General features: G+C 41.9%; 1 protein-coding gene across 1 annotated transcript in view; it reads right to left on the reverse strand.

The window, feature by feature from the left end:
- Positions 1 to 1,670: 1,670 nt before the first annotated feature.
- LOC115478017 (cat eye syndrome critical region protein 2-like) overlaps positions 1,671 to 17,896 on the reverse strand; it is a 321,056-nt gene continuing 304,830 nt past the window's right edge. The window contains exons 18-19 of the mRNA XM_030215212.1: positions 2,643 to 2,733; positions 1,671 to 1,864 (exon numbers count right to left, since the gene is read on the reverse strand). Of these exons, the coding sequence (XP_030071072.1) occupies positions 1,859 to 1,864; positions 2,643 to 2,733 (97 nt within the window). The 3' untranslated portion in view covers positions 1,671 to 1,858. The remainder of the gene's footprint in view (positions 1,865 to 2,642; positions 2,734 to 17,896) is intronic.

Consider the following 17,896-nt stretch of genomic DNA (forward strand, 5'->3'; position numbering starts at 1 on the left):
AGCAGCAGGGAGTGGTAGGGAACAACCCATCCATGGCCTGCTGGCAAAGTAAGGCGCAAATTTCAGTCTGGTAAGGAACTGAAATACTGGGTGCTGCAGGAGGTGAGTGACGTAATACCAAAACTCTCTCAGGCGGAAACAAGGGCCTTAGGAAGCTTTAAAAGGGAACATTTAATCAGCACGCTTGACGTGTTAGCAGGAGTTGGTGATGCAGCGAGGCTGCAGTAAAAGAAGGGGCTCACAACATCCTCTGGCAGGAGACATGTGATGTTGGGGGGCGCGGGAAGGGAGGGAGATGACAGAAGTGGGGAAAGAAAGAGGTGAGAGGCAAAGAGGGGGAAGGAATGCAGGTGGTAGATACATGGAATGCCCTCCCACGGGAGGTGGTGGCGATGAAAACAATAACGGAATTCAAAACTGACTGGGATAAACGCAAAGGAATCCTGTTTTGAAGGAATGGATCTGCAGAAGCTTAGCAGAGATTGGGTGGCAACACCAGTAACTGGGAAGCAAATCCAGTACTGGGCAGACTTCTATGGTCTGTGCCCTGAAAATGGCAAGGGCAAATCAAGGTCAGGTATACATATACAGTTTATCTTGTTGGGTGGACTGGATGGACCATACAGGTCTTCATCTGCCATCATCTATTACGTTACTATGTTAATGGGATAAAAATGGAGAGGGAGTGAAAGTGTTTTTGGAGTGTGTGGCAATAAGGGAGAATGTGCACCAGAAAAACCCACCCTCCCACTCTACCTGAGAGCAGATGCTGAAACAGTGGACGTTTAGAGGATGGGGCAGGTGTGGCAAGTTTGAAAACACCTATAAATATTATCTGCCATACCTCCCTATCTGAATCAGCATTCCAAATAACCGAAAGGGATAGACTAAGGGGGAGCCCTTTCCCCAACAGAACTCCAAAGAAGATTCCTTCCCCTTGAAATGTTGCAATATATGGCCCTTCTCTTGAAAAATTTGGGGACCCTTGCTGCACGAATAATACCCTTCTTTGCCTGAAAGCCAATGAAATCTGCATCAAGATATTGGGGGGGGGGGGGGGGGGGTTAATTTCTTGCTGCTCAACCCAATTCTGTTTGCGATTCATGCTGTGCGAACAAGTTATCACTAGGTTAAGAACTTCATTAGATTTTCTGCTCCTTATTTCTACAGCCCTCTACCAACATTTTTCTCCCCCCAAATCTTCTATTTATTTGAACTTGGTATGATGTCATTGTAAACAGATTAAGGTAAACGCAGTGCTCAGTTACTTCAACTTCTACCCTTCCCTCACCCATCCCTCCTTTATTATATACAATACATTCTTCCAACAAATTTTAAAAAGTAAAAACACCCCCCTCCCGAGCCAAAGGCAACAGGGACATTTTGTAAACTGGATACAAATCCTTCAGAAGTCTACAGACACTACAGAAAAGTATATTACATTTCATCAATGCTGCCTTCCTCACAGTCCTGGAAAATATACCTGAGTTTAAATGTTCACAAACACTACTTTTCCCACCCAACCCACAGTAGATGGGGGCACAGTCTTGAATTCAGCAGTCAACTGGTGGCACTCTGCTGGTCTCCACCTCTTGCTCTTCAGCAGCCAAGATATTCTGTACAGCTGGTGTTTCAGACATAGTCTGAGCTAAACCGCTGCTCCTAGATGCTGAGGTTGTGGGCCCAAAAGAAAATAAACAAAACTCCCAAAAGAGAAACCAAGGCACTGCTCCATTTCACACCGATGGCTGGTGTCCCAGTTGCAGAGAAAACTGGAACTTCAATGTGCTTCTTCTAATGCTTCCCTAGGGCCAGTTTGATAGATGATGCTTCTGCTCCTTGCAGATGAGGCATTGGTCTAGCTCTGTGTGGATAAAAAGGATAAAGTAAAGCTCCATAGTGCAATCATGACGCTACAAGAGTCCAAGAAAAATGGAAATCATAGCAGGGCCAGTAGAAGGGTAATGGATGCCATAGGCAAATCTTTAGCCTTATGCCCTTCTCAATTACCTTCATGGCTCCTAGACACCCACTTGAGATTCTGAAAAACCCAAATATGATCACCTCAATGCTACCCTTCCCAGAACAATCCTTTTAAAATGCATAATTGGGCTTTACATTCAATCTGATCTTTCTTTGGAGATTCTATTAAGAAATGTAAATTAATACAGACTGAAAATAAGATACTGCTGGGATTGGTTCCCAACATGATGGGGGGGGGGGGGGGGGTATCTGTGAATTTGTAAACCATCGGGATCACATACACACCCAGGTGGTACAGCAAATTTTATTAAATGATAAACAATTATGTGGAACCATCTTCCCACACAACTGATGAAGGAATGAAATCATAACTTGTTTAGAAAAAAAAACAAACAAACCTGAAAATCTGGCTTTTCCCTAATGATAAGTAAATGATAGCTAGAATGGGTTAGACTAACAGGGTTGGGGTCAAGTGTCGTATGATGATCTTAGTGGGTAATGTAGGACATATTGAACAGTTGGTCTGGGTTTATTTATAATACTGGCCACATGTATCATATTGTAACGTTTGTGCTATATTTATGGTTTCTATTCCTTTTATGATTCTTGCTTTTCTGGCTCATTAAATTCATGGTGGGACTGTCGTCTGGCAAGATCACCTGGTCCAGTGGCAGTGCTGAAGACTTCTGTGGCAACTCATCTCGCGGTGGCGCTGTGACTTTAGGGAAACAGGACTGCTGCACCTGCATCCTGCAAAAAAAAGTAAACAAGGTCATCTTCATGTCTGGCCTAGGGCCTATGGAACAAAAAAGCTTTTCAGGCATCCACATTTCTCTTGTAGTGCCTTACATCTTACCTGTGTTAGACCTGTATATATTATGGCAATCTAATTTTGTTAACAACAAACTTTATACTACCAGCTGAAAATCAGCAGATAACAGATGGTTTTATTTTACTCAGGACTTGCAATTAAAAAGTGAACTGAATCACTCTGATTACCCGAGCCTGCACTGCACTTGGGGGGGGGGGGGGGGGGAGATTCTGAACAGTGGGAGAGAAAAACAGAGGGGAGAGGCTGGATAAGGAGGAGCAGGAGGGAGATGTTAGAGGTAGTGAAATACAGAGGAATAAGGAAGGAGACAGTGATAGAGAAAGGCAGAGCTGGGGTGAGGGAAAGAGAAAGCTGTAGGTAGATACAGTAAAGAGGTATATTAAAGGAGTGAACTCTGAATACCAAAGCAAAAAAAGTAAATGGAAGAAATTGGAAGGAAGAGATCAATGTTAGAGATGGTTGTAGGAGTCCAATCAGTCAGCATTCCCGCACTGCTTACTTAACAGCGTTTTAAGGGTTCACTTGAAACAGCCTTTGGTGAAACGTTGGCCACAGCCAGTGGGGGTTTTCAGAGTGACATTTCCTGAGCACTTTTTTTGAAAGCTAAGTCTTATTAGGAGTTAGCAAATGAAACATTGCTTGGCATTTTTAGTGCTGTCGCTGGAGTTTTCCTATGCCAGTGATTCACCCCAAAAAGTCTTAATTACTTTAAGAGGATAAGATGGGGCTCTGAAGCTTTTTCCTCCAAATGTTAGCATACTCTGATGCAATTTATATGGTATACAAATAATATTAATACTGTTGAAGCTGGCATACAAGGAGAGAATGTGAATGAAATGTTTTAGTCTCTTCAATATTCTGATTTGTTTGCTATATGTACTGAATAAACAAAAAATATTAGACAAAGGAAGTTTGCGTAAACACGTAGCAGTTACTAAGGCACAGTTATCCAACACCATATCACCCATGTGAAAAAGTAACTGTCCCTTTATTTAATCAACCAACTGACCAAATTTAATTGATAGATTCAGCTGACTGAACACAGCCAGACTTGATTTTAACCAGCCCTGTTGAATTTAAAATTCACAACATGTTGAACCTTACCATAACAGTGAAGTAGTCACTACAAAGTATCTATGAGAACACTATTCCACAGTCACAGGGAAGTTCCAGAAGAGTTGAGAAAAAAGTTGTTGAAATATCTCAGTCTAGAAAGGGCTGCAAAGCCATTTCTAAAGTTCTGGGTCTCCACCAAATCACAGTGAAAGCCACTATACCAAACGATAGTGGTAAAGCTTCCCAGCAAAATCACTCCAACAGTACAGTGACAACTAATCCAGAAGTCACAAAACATCCCAGTTCATCATCCAAAAAACTGAAGCTTCAGCTAAAGTCAGGGTTCATGACTCCATAGTAAAAAAGACTGGGTAAAAATGGGATTCATGGCAGAGTACCAATATGGAAACTGCTACTATGCAAAAGTAACATCAATGCTGATCTCATATTTGTAGAACCATACCTGATTGATCCCTAAGCCTTTTGAGATTATGGACAGAGTGGAACTCTTTGGTCAATACAGATCCCATTACATCTAGCATAAAGCAAATTCTGAAACTTCTCGACCGTCTATACACTGAAGCTCCCTTGACGTTTGCCTTGTTTAGAATCATTATCCTTAGACGCTTACAACTAGACCTGGGTGACATAACTATTGGATTTATGACTCCTGATGCAGGCAGCTTGTCAAAACATGGCCATGTTGAGTCTGATCCTGTATGCCACCGTTGGACTTGCAGCCAACCACGCCAACCTATCTCTCTGACTGGAAGAACCACTGCAAGGTTGTGCTGGACCATATTGCACCTACCCATCTCAAGACTTCCCACATCCGCAACTCTACACCCTGGTTCTCGGCTGATCTCAGAGCCTTAAAAACAGAGACTAGACGTCTGGAAAGAGCCTGGCGTAAGCGGAAGTCGGATGTTGCGTTGGGTGCTTGGAAAGCCAGTCACCGCAGGTATAAGTATGCCATCCGTCAAGCAAAGCGAAAGTACTTTTCCGCTATGCTACAGTCTGCTGGCCGGGACATCACAAAGATACACCAGCTGATAAACTTTCCTTGATACCTGTACTCTAGAATTCTCCAGTGCTGATCTTCCTTCTGCTTCCCAACTTGCAATTTATTTCAATGAGAAAATACTGACCCTACGGTCTTCAACTGTGAGCTGCCTCTCTGATGTGGACGACTTCCTGGAATCTTTGACTATGCCAACGGGTGTCTGCCCGGCAGATCGCATTTGGACCAAATTCACCCGCTTATCACTTGACAAGGTAACCGCTGCTTTACTTAAGTTCTCCAACAAACCCTGTAGATTGGATGTTTGTCCGACTCATCTCCTGAAAGCTGCACCGAAGTGTTTTGTTGAAGATCTGACTACTTACCTCAACTTCATGTTAAGTGCTGGATCTTTCCCGCCAGGCCATGGTAATATCCTTCTCACCCCTGTTCCGAATAATCTAAAGATTAAACCAGACGTCGTCTCTACCTATCGCCCAGTGGCTTCGATTCCCCTAGTTACCAAGTTAATGGAGAGTATGGTCAACGTCCAGCTCAACGACTTCCTGACTGCCTTCGATATCCTACACCCCTCTCAGTCTGGTTTCCGAGCTCAATATAGCACCGAGACTGTCCTGGTCACCCTCTTATCTAACTTTAAGCAAGAGCTATCCATTGGTCGGAAGGCGTTACTGCTTCAATTTGACATGTCTAGTGCCTTCGATATGGTGGACCATGAAATCTTGCTTCATCTGCTGGACTCTTTTGGTATAGGAGGTCCTGTCTTACACTGGTTCGCGGGCTTTTTAACAACAAGAACTTACCAGGTCTCAGTGAACTCGGTTACTTCTGATCCGTGGAAGGCCTCCTGTGGGGTTCCGCAGGGCTCCCCACTTTCACCAGCCTTATTCAATATTATGTTGATGCCTTTAGCTGCTGCTCTCGCAAAACTGGACCTTAACCCTTTCATCTATGCCGACGATATTACAGTCTACATTCCCTTTTGCACCACCGTGTCAGAAATTGTTCACCTCATTGATGCCTGCTTCTCCACCTTAGAATATTGGGCTCAGGTCTTCCGTTTCAAATTAAACAAGGAAAAAACACAGTGTCTCATCCTCTCGTCCATCCACACTCCAGTAATTGACACGGTGCTCCCAGTATTGGGCTCTGTCCTTCCGATTGCCACAAGCCTGCGGCCTTTAGGAGTGCAACTGGACATACACCTCCAACTGGACAATCATGTTCACTTGGTCACCAAAAAAGTGTTTCACGCCATGTGGAGGCTTCGGCGTATCAGATACTTCCTTTCTAGAGATTTGTTCCGCACACTTGTCCACTGGCTTGTCCTCTCCCACTTGGACTATTGCAGTGGAATTTACGCGGGCTGCCAGGCCTCTCTGTTGAAAAGGTTCCAAACAGTTCAGAACACTGCTGCGAGACTCATCCTGAGAGAGCAATGCTTTGCACATGCCGAACCCTTACGGTTCAAATTACACTGGCTGCCTGTTCAGGAGCGCATTGCCTTTAAACTCTGCTCCTTGACCCATAAAATTATCTATGGGTTTGCCCCGAAGTATATGCACTCCTTGATCGACCTCCCGCCCAGGAATGCCAACCCTGCTGCTCGTTCCTTCCTCCACCTTCACTTCCCAAACTGTAAGGGTGTCAAGTACAAGAGGATCGTCGCCTCATCTTTCTGCTATTGGAGTCCTAAGCACTGGAATTCTCTCCCGCAACACCTTAAAACTCAAGCGGACCACGCTCTCTTCAAGAAGTTGTTGAAGACCTACTTCTTTGCCAAGACCTACTCCTCACTTTATAATGCTGCTTGATGCACCCTCCCTGGCTCCTACCCTGCTAGTTCACCCTGTTAGATGCTTCTCCCCCTGCATACTCCTTGTATATTCTTCTAAGTTTTCCTATTCTGTATTTTATTTAATGTTTGTAAGCCACATTGTGCCTGCATGAGTGGGAAAATGTGGGATATAAGTGAACAATAAATAAATAAATAAATAAATTGTAGCTGACTGTTTACATTGGACATCTATTTTGCTGGAACATTACAGGATATATTTATATACAAGGTTTCTTTTTGTTGTATTCTACTTTCCTAACTGCTCTGGTTTTCTTGGTGGAATTGTGAGGGTGTTTCCTTCTTCTGTTTTCATGCTTGTAATACTGTAACACAGTAAGAATATACCAACAGTCAAACATGTTGGTGGTAGTGTGATGGTAGGTGGACACACTGCCGCCTCAGGACCTGGAAAACTTGCCACTATTGAAGGAACCATTAATTCTGAACTGTATCAGAAAAGAAAAGTAAGCTAAGATTTCTCAACAGCAATGTAAACGACAGATATCAAATTACAGGAAGAATTTGATTGCAATTTCTGCTGCTAAAGGTGGTATAAACCATTATAAAGTTTAGAGGACAGTTATGAATGTTGGATAACTTTGTTCTTTAAATAAATGATGTAAATGTAACTGTTACGTCTAATATTACATTTTAAGGATCAGAAACCGTTCAATGTGTCATATATACAATAATAGGGGAAATTACGAAGGGGCAAAATGTTTTTCATATCTCTAAATATGTTTGGATTTAATACTATATTGAGGAGCATGTATATAATAGGCATCTGAGGAGGACATTATGGCTCAATGGGGCCTGAAGGGTGCAATCTCTAGTACTCTACCCATTTTGATTGGCCTGCAGATGAAGCATGCATTACAGCACTTGCTAGAGGCAGAACAGGGGCAGGGCACAGGCAGAGCATGGGGTAGGAAGAGGCAAGAGAATGGACCTTGGAGGCGGCAGGTTTCTCTTTTGAAAAAGTTGGCAACTGTACTGTCTACTCAACTTCATGTTGGTGGGGGGGAGTCACAGAGGAGGAATGTGATTGACAGCCTGAGAGTCTGCTTCAAGTGGAAAAAAATGGGGTATAAATGTTCATAAATAAATAAATATCTTGAATGGAGTTTTCCAAACAAGAAGAAAAGCACAAAATTAGTGACCATCAAAACATTTTTCTTAAAGCAAAAGTTGAAAAGTCACAAGTATACAATTTTGAGATAAAAAGTTTGTGAATGATCTTGAATACTCTGTATTTTAGCATAATTTTCAAAATGTATTTATTTGATGATTTCAAAGTGTATTTATTTGATGAATTTATATCCCATTCTTTGTAAACTTCTAGGTAGATTTCACTAGTACATACATAATTCAGCAATACTCATCAATACTAAACAATCAGATAGGTACATCTAAACCCAGTTAGATACTACCCTAACCCTAATGAGAGAGAGACAACCCCACTCAATAAATAACTTGGAAAAAAGTATATATTTTGATTTGTTCAATGACTAAGTTTCCTTGTGTGAAAAAGAATGAAAACCCTTTATTCAATAAATGGTGTCACTTTTTTGAGCAGTAATAATAATAAAAATTACAAAAGGGAAGTGTTTGTCTAGAGGATAATATTAAGAAGAACTTGACATCTCCACCATATTGGTAAGATAATAGTTTTGTAATTATGAGCAAGATAATGGCAAAACTATTATCTTGCCCATAATTATAAGACTACTGCAGGTTAAGCAGCAGGCCCTTCATATATAATGTAGGCCTATGACACCCACAGCTTAGCCTTTGCAATACTTGTAATTATAATGCTCATGAGTTTGCAGTAGTTATTCATTATTTGGCCAATATTAATCCTTTTTAAATGCTAAAATGAAATATTTCTGCCCTCTTTAACACCAGTTTTAGCTATATTTTCACATTCAAAGTTTGACTAATGATAAACTTTGATTGAAAATTTTCTTTCCCCCGCCTTCCAACATCAGCTTTGTAATCATGATATATTAGTTAATTATAATCATATACACTCAGCCTCATTGATTCCATTGTATGGTACGTAGACTTAATTGACTTCACATATTTCCAAGTCTCACTCCACCCTAGAGGGGTAGGTCTAGGATAGTTAGACCCCTTGGGTTGGTTATGATAAAAGGGGAAACCTAATGCTGCCTTTCATCCAGCATATAATTATATATCCACATACTGACTCTTGCTATGGCCTTGTCCCTTATTGTGCCAGAGCACCCCTGTCACCTCAACCCTATACATTCCTCCCCACAGAACTCTAAGAGCCCTCTGGAAAGCACGGCCACACCCACTAGTAGTCATGTGTGCCGACCCCTCCCTGGGGGGGGGGGTTCGGCAAGAGGGGAATGAAGAAATATGTTAGCCTTGCTAGCCCTTGCTCTCAGTAAAAATACAGGCCAATGGCTCATAATAAGAGCTAGGCTTCTTAAAATCAAAATCATCTCTGATACAAAAGAGAGCTAGCTTGTAAAAATCAGAGATCACCTTTGACACACATTTCACTATAGCAAGTGCTGAGCTGGCAAGGGAGGGGGGCATTTGCTCTGGTACTGGCATCTGCAAGACGTCATGAACAAGAGTTGCTATGGTTATGTAGAGATAGTACTGGGTCAGCTGTATCCCGGGTGAGAACACCCAAAGGAGGAGGCTAAGGGAAAGTTTGGGGAACATGCAAAGTCATCTAATAAGATGCGCTCTGAGCATATCTTGATTATACTTGGAGCTAGATAGTATGTGAAGTCATTTTGATCAAACTGAAAAGGGCCAAGAACCCTGGTGACAAAGCTGGGGTCCATTGAAATGAATAGGGTTAAAATAGTATATAAGGAACAGTCTGAGGGGTATTAAATCAGAAGACAGCAGAAGACTCCAGAAGGTCAGAGAGAGAGAGGACGTGTCATGGACTGCTGTTCAAACCATACGAATACCTGATTTGCCTGTACTGCTATTGGTAAGATTGAAATAAACTATCTTCTTATATCCCAGCGAGTCCTTCTGATTATGGAGTTCATTAATTCCTGGACTGTGTAAGAGCAGTCTGGGGGAGCATGGGATCAGAATAGGTGGTGGGAACACGCAAATTATTTACTAGAGAGAGCCCCTGGCTTCCGCTGCCCAAACGGGAGGGGCAGATCTAATTAATTACGGTGCATACCATAACCACACACTTGAAAAGGAAATAAAATATAATTAACATCAGATTATCAGAAAAGATAACAAAAGAAGTCCTTTTACTAAGGTGTGCTAATGGATTTAGTGCGCATTAATGATTAGCATGTGCTAAATGATAAGACGCCCATTATAGCAGACCCCAACAATTCCTATGGGCTTTTAATGCATGTGAAACTGTTAGTGTAGCTTAGTGAAAGGAGCCCTTAGTAGTCCACATTAGTGGGAAGCCAAGTAAAGAAATGAGAGGTTGACTAAGGAAATAAGAGCAAAGACTGGAACCAGTTAGTACTAAACCACTAGGAATGTCTTGAAAACTGACTCCGCTATCCTTAAAAAAAAAAAAAAAGAAAATGGAGTTGGGAAGGTTTATAGATGTTAAGAATAATTCTGAAACTTAACCACCCATTTACAGCCAAACAGCAAATTAACTGCTGCCTCCTCATGAATTCTCTTACAAATAAAGACACAACAGAATCTTTATCTTAAAAAAAACAAAGGAAACCAATAGAGTACACTTTTTAAGACCTTCTTTATCTACTCTCTCTTAAGCAGTAGTTTTCAACCTTTTACATCTCCCAGCATACTTATAAACTGCAAAAATTGTCAAGGCACACCACTGGAATCTAACCCATATCCGCATGTCCCCACTAAGATCCGTTCCATCCCTGCAAGTAATCTCCCCCATCCACACCCATACCTGTAATCTTCAGAAGTAGCTATTTCATTTAATTATGCTACTGAAATACATTAAAGCACCAGTATACCTGCTACTGGGAAACTGGAAAAAGATTCCTACACAGACACAAACAGGGCCGAGCCAAGGGTCCCTGGCGCCCCCCTGCAGACTACCAGTTGGCGACCCCCCCTCCCCGCACCTGCCTGGCTCTAAGGCAGCGATTCCCCTCTCTCCCCTGCCCTCCCGCTCCCATGTAGGAACTGCCCGCCCTCTTCTCCCCCCCAAGATCCCGTTCCTTTTTTTTTCTTTTAAATTTACCTTCCTCCGGCAGCGCAGCGTCAGTGAAGGAGGCGGCGCTCCCAGTCCCGACGTCTCTAGCCTTCCCTTGTTCGCTGCTCACTGCCCCGCCTTCTTCTGACGTCATCCTTGACGTCGGGACTGGGAGCACCGCCTCCTTCACTGACGCTGCGCTGCCGGAGGAAGGTAAATTTAAAAGAAAAAAAAAGGAACGGGATCTTGGGGGGGGGAGAAGAGGGCGGGCAGTTCCTACATGGGAGCGGGAGGGCAGAGTAAGCACACAGCGGCCCCCTGCGGCGCTTACCCCGCTTACCGCATTGGCACGGCCCTGGACACAAATCGTTCACATCAGTTGCAGACACAGAACATGACTCTCACCTGATACAAAATAGGGAATTGCAAAAAACATGCAGACAAAATCTGAAAATAGAGCTACCAGACTCTGTATGTTGTGCAACACCAGAGAAATAGAAAGAAATGCATGTCCTCCTGTACAGTGCAAAATAAAATTGAGAGATATAAATTCTCAACACTAACATAACCACTAAACTGAAAATAAAATCGAGAGATATAAATTCTCAACACTAACATAACCACTAAACTGAAAATAAAATCATTTTTCCTATCTTTGCAGTCCAGTGATTCCATTATTGCAATCATCTTGTTCCCATTCTTTGGTTCTGCTTTCCTCTGTGTGACTCTTAACTCTGATTCTAGGGTCTCCTTTCCATTTGCTATTTCTTTTCTCAACTCCTGCCCTATGGCACTGATCTTTCTTCAATTTCTCTGCCTCCTTCTCAAATCTATCTTGTTTTCCCACTCGCTTCCCTTCATTTGCAGCCTGTCTCCCCTCTTCCTTTCTCATGCAGCCTGTCTCCCCCTATTCCCTTCATGTAGAGCCTGTCCCCCCTCTTCCCTTCCATTCCCTTTATATGCAGCCTGTCTCTCCTCTTCGCTTTAGGTGCATAATGTCTCCCCTCGTCCCTCCCGTATATGTGCAACATTTCACTCATTTTCCTCTGTGGTACCGTCTCTTCTCCTCCTTCTTTCCCCATATGTTCTAGTACCTCTCTCCTCTCCCCCCATCCAGCACCCCTTTCCCTCTCCATGCCCCCTCTCTTCTTCACCCACCTCACTGGATCTCTCTCTTCCCTAACTGCCCTCCCTGACGCAGCACTTATCTCCCTCTGTGCCCTCCCTGATACAGCATGCTTTGCCTGTTGAACTTCACTCTGTGCAGACTATTGCTCAGTTTAAGAAAGAACTAAAAACTCATATGTTTGTCCAAGCATATGGGTTATTAGATTAATGATGCTGATTTGCTTTTTGGTAATGAATGACTCTGTATTAATGTTGAATGATTTATGTTGTTTGATTTGTATTGTTATATTTTACTTTGTATGTATCTTTGTTCCCTGCTTAGAATATTTCAGATAGAGAAGGTTAGAAATAAAGTTTTATTATTCTTCTCACACTCCCCCACCCCCAGACCAGTTCCTCTTCCTCATTCTCAAACCCCCATCCACAGCATTTCCCCCTCATTCTCAACCCCCCAGTCCACCACCTCTTCCTCATCATCAAACTCCCATCTCCAGTATTTCCCCTCATTCTCAAACCCACAGCCCCAGTCCAGCACTTCTCCCTCATTCTCAAACTCGTCTTTGAGGTCGCCTGTGACAGGCCCCACAGTTTCACTATGGCAGGGCGGGACATGGTCGAGGGAGATAAGTTGTATCAGAGGGGGCAGGGCGCCAGAGAAGGAAAGCTGCAGGGGATCTCAGGCATGAGTCTGAAGGTAGGATGGGGGAGGGCAGTTTGAGATTTAGGGGAGAGGTGCCAGATTGTGGACAGGGAGGAGAGGGAGAAATGGCAGACCACAGGGAGAGAGGAGTGGCCTAGTGGTTAGGGTGGTGGACTTTGGTCCTGGGGAACTGAGGAACTGAGTTCAATTCCCACCAGGCACAGGCAGCTCCTTGTGACTCTGGGCAAGTCACTTAACCCTCCATTGCCCCATGTAAGCCGCATTCAGCCTGCCATGAGTGGGAAAATGTGGGGTACAAATGTAACAAAAAAAAAAAAAGAATGTGAAGTGAAAGTATGAAGGGAAGACCATGTTGCTGCTTTGCCGATGATAATCGGCAAGGCAGACTTCAGGAGAACCACTGCAACTGCAGTAGCTTGTAACTGATAAGATTTGCCCTTGGAGTTGAAAGAAATATCTGTTTGTTCATAGCATAATTGTATAAAAGAGACCAGTCATTTTGCTAGAATTCTTTTGCAACTGGCATACTAGTCCTATTTGAATTTAATAAAAACAAACAGTTGAGTTTACATTTGCAATGATGCAGTTTCTTTAAGTAACAGGTGACGACAGCCTTTTTACAATCTAGAGTATGAAGGGCCTTCTTGAGCATTTGCATGAGGCTTCAGCCAGAAAGTGGGATGCACTATTTTTTCATTCAGGTGGAAAGGTGTGATAAACTTTGGTAAAAATTTGGGACATGTCCAAAGGATAACTTTGTGATGATGGAACAGGGTATATGGTTCGTATAATTCCAATGCCTGAAGTTCACTAATTGTTCTAGGTGTCACTAGCAAAAGTGATTGCTACTCGGAAAAACACTTTCCATGATGGGAATTTCAGAGACACTCTTTCTTGAGGTTTAAAAGGAGACTTCATAATGGAAGACAGGGCTAAATTCTGGACCCAAAGCACAGAGGGCTTCTGTAATGGACAGGAAGTAGGCCTTTCATAAAACAAGCAACCAGCTGTGATTGTGAAGATGAAAGATTATCTACTGGAGTATGATAAGAAACAGTGCACTGAGATGGACACTTATAGAACAGCTTTGAAGGCCAAGATGAAGCAAGTGGTATAGATACTGTAGAATCACTGTACAGGACACATAATAGGGTCATGGGTGTAGAAAAGCACCAGACTCAATCATTTCTATTTGCAAGCATACATTTGTCTAGTGGAAGGCTTCTGATCAGCTATCAAGATGGCCTGGATGGGCTGTGGAACGCCAAGTGTAGAAGCTATAAACTGTTCAATTTGCAGGCTGTGAGGGTTAAAGACTTGAGGTCTGGATGAAAAAATTGGACAGCCTTGCTTGTGAAGATATGCAACTGCCACCACAAACTACACTGATGAAAACAATTTACAGTAACATTGCTGTTAGATCTACTAAAAGTAGTACAACATCCTTACCCTTGTCTAAACTAAGCCATATATGATTAAACAGAAAGGTTACTACTGTCTCAGTCCCATGCTCTGTTTGGAACCCTAATTGCCTTGGATTGAAACCTCCTGTGATATCAATTGTTTATAAGCAAATTTCTCAAACTTCCCATCAAAAAGAAAGTTGAGAAACTGGCTGATGACAGGTGGTACTATTCTAATCCATTTCCCTTGAGGACTGGATGAACTCACTGCCTGTTTTAATGGTTGTGGGACATGCTCCGAGAACAGCGATGTATTTACTAAATACAATACTCAAGGGGCTACTCAGTTCAGATTATGTCCATTTGGTATAATCTCATTAGTTTGTCATTAAGGAGATTGTTGTATAAATGTGCGCCTGGTGGGAGTCTACTATGAAGGAAGTTATTTATTTTATTACATTTGATACATCGCCCATCACCAAATGGCCTACAGACTTACAGATTTGTTGTGGTGAAGGGATTTGACCACTATCAGCATTGTGGTGGGTGGGTGGGTGGGTGGGGTGGAGTGAGGGAGGGAGGGGATCTGCTTTAAAAAATTTTTGAATGCATGTTATTTGTGACTAATTTCTGTATTGTTGCCCGTTTGCTAACTTGTGTCTTCAATAAAAATATTTGACTACAAAGATAACACGATTACAAATTTAACTATTGAACTTTAAACACAATCTTAATACTTGTCTGTTAAATGACAAAATATATATCCTTAAAAAACTGATGGTTGACAATTTTTGCACCTTGTTAGTGTGCCACAAGATGAAAAAGGTTGAAAATCAGTGTTATAGAGTCTGGTTTCTTGAAGGTCTCCATTTCAGTTTTTGTCTCTGTTTTTTATGGTTCCCTATTTTGTATCAGGTGAGGGTCTGTCCATCTTCTGCATATGTGACTAAGGTAATAGATTCTGCTAACATGGTGTATTTAGGAGTCTGTAACAGTCCAGCTTATTCTAGTTTCCCAATAGCAGGTATATTGGTGCTACAGGGCCCAGTGTACTATTTATAGCACTCATCTTTTCATAGTGGGGTTAGGGCTATGGTTACATTTTCTGCATAGGTTTTCAGTGTCTTTTTGCAGGGTTTTGTGTTATTTTGCAAAGTGTCTGGCACTATTTGAAAGTAGGTTCTGGGTCAATGAATGCCAAAGTCAGCCCTCATCACCTAAAATAAAAATGCCCAGAACAAGTGGTCTCCATATCCTATACAACTGCAAAACAAACAAAAACCTGTCCGCTTTAAACAAAATGTCTGGCATTGGAAGGAGCATGTGCTATTTCTGATGATTACGATCACAATTTGAATATTTTTTGTATGATGAGTTGTAGGGGAATAGCTACTTTGTTGGGTAATATGGAGTTTTTGATACACAACTGGAATTTCAGGGTTTATATTGAGATTCTGTCCAATGCTATAGAGAATTCAGACTTCACTCCCACAGAAGAATTTGTTGAAAGATGCTATGAATTATAATGGCAATTTTACAGAGTAAGTGAAACTGGCTGGAGTGTGGAGGGTTTCTTTCTGTATAGAATGACCTGGTGTCTTGTATTACTAATTTTAAAATGGGGGGGGGGGGGGGGGGGTGAAGAAGGGTATAATGTGTGGAAATGTCATTTTGACTTGCCATCCTCTATACCTAACTTGCCCACTATTGCCAATCCAAATATTTCTGCCTAGGGACAACAGTGTGCCTAAGTGTGCTACATACCTTTCTATAAGGTAATTCCTAAGTACTTTACCATGTAGTTGCAAGGAGCCATACACATGGGCGATGAATGAGAGGGACATAAATGTTTCTCCAATTCACATGCATAACTTAAAGAACACTATCAGTTGTGTTCTTAGCATGGAACACTGAGCTGCACCCAGGTACACCTGCCATTGATCTGGTGTAAATGATCACACCTAACTTTAGGTGTACCATTGCAGACCTACGTTAGCACAGAACAAAAATGAAAGTAGGAGAGGACCAATACAATTCCAACGTAAAAATAAAAAGTATTTTTATTAGTCGGACCTGACACAGATCAATCCAGATAGGTGTGGATATCAGTATACACAAACTCATGCAGACACTTTACAGGGCTTGTGGAGAAAACTCTATTGGTATTTGCATTACCAAAGACAATTTTAGTTTGTTTTTTTTTTCACAAGCCTTGTAAAATGTCTGCATGAGTTTGTATACACTGATATCCATACCCATCTGGACTGATTTGTTGACTCCTGAGGCAGGCGCCCCCGTGCTAATCTGATTGCTTTTTACCCTTACTACTACTACTTATCATTTCTATAGCGCTACTAGACATTCGCAGCGCTGTACACTTGATGAAGAGACAGTCCCTGCTCGACAGAGCTTACAATCTAATTAAGAGTTAGTTTCAGCATAAGCCTTAAATGTGACATTTATAACCAGTCATTAACTTGAGTTGGAATTGTATTGGTCCTCCCCTACTTTCATTTTTGCTCTGTGCCTTGATTCATGGGGGTTTTCTCTTCTTTTTTTCTTTTCAACTTATGACAGCATTCCATAATGGCATCTTGGCACACATGCTGTTATGGAATTGGAAGTTAGATATATCTAACTGGAAGCACCCAGTTATAGCAATGTTTCCTTTATCTTGAAGTCAGTATTCTTAAACACCACTTATTTTTTTATTTTTTTCTCCTGTCATTGATTTCCAATCTAAGAAATGGTTGAAGTTTCCATAACTATAATGAGAATGGCCGATGTTTCATGTCACAGGTCATTAATCTGCAAAAGTTACGTTTGAACTTCTCCAACTTTTTTATTTTTTCACATAAAAAGGATGGGGTTTGGACTGTTGTATTACAAATTGTTTACTCTAACAGAATTCAATAACACCTCATTTTTTAAGTACATAAGTACGTAAGCACCGCTATACTGGGAAAAGACCAAGGGTCTATCAAGCCCAGCACCCTGTCTCCGACAGCGGCCAATCCAGGCTTCACGAACCCGGCAACCCCTCCACAAAAAAAAAAAAAAAAAAAATTTAATAATGTTCAATGGACTTTTCCCTCAGGAATCTGTCCAAACCCCCTTTAAAACTCCGTAAGGCCAGCTGCTGTCACTACATTCTCTGGCAACGAGTTCCAGAGTCTAACTACATGCTGAGTAAAGAAAAACTTTCTCCTATTTGTTTTAAATCTACCATATTCTAGCTTCATCTTGTGTCCCCTGGTTTTGTTGTTGTTTGAAAGTGTAAACAAACGCTTCACATCTGTCCACTCTAATTCGCTCATTATCTTGTAGACTTCTATCATATCACCCCTCAGCCGCCTTTTCTGGTGACTTTATTCACCTTTTCCCAGAGATGGTCCAATATGTGATATACTTAAGACAGTTGCTATTTTCCTTTGTTATAAGGGCAGAATATGAGCCAAGATCCCCCTCTGCAAGCAGCAATGTTTAAACCAGTTGGTCCCTTGTTTGTGTTGATAGAAGTAATGACAGCTCTAAGCAGCAGTTCCACTTAGTCAAGGAAAAATTAGCATCTGCAGTTAGCAGATCAAACCTTCCTAAACTAAGAAATGCATTTTTGACATGCTCACTTGAAGAAAAATATGGTTTAAGTTAAATTACCTGCCAGTCAAGAAAAAAATCCCCTCCAGGCTTCCCTATTCTTCCAGTTACTCCTCCCTCTTGTCATGCCCCAACTAACAGCTGTGCATCACATTTCTGGTTTTAGAACATTTGACTCCCTCTAGTGGCTCTAGTTCTCTTGCTCCTGTTTAAAATTTAAAGTTGCTATGA

This window comes from Microcaecilia unicolor, chromosome 9, assembly GCF_901765095.1.
Source record: "Microcaecilia unicolor chromosome 9, aMicUni1.1, whole genome shotgun sequence".
NCBI classification, from domain to species: domain Eukaryota; kingdom Metazoa; phylum Chordata; class Amphibia; order Gymnophiona; family Siphonopidae; genus Microcaecilia; species Microcaecilia unicolor.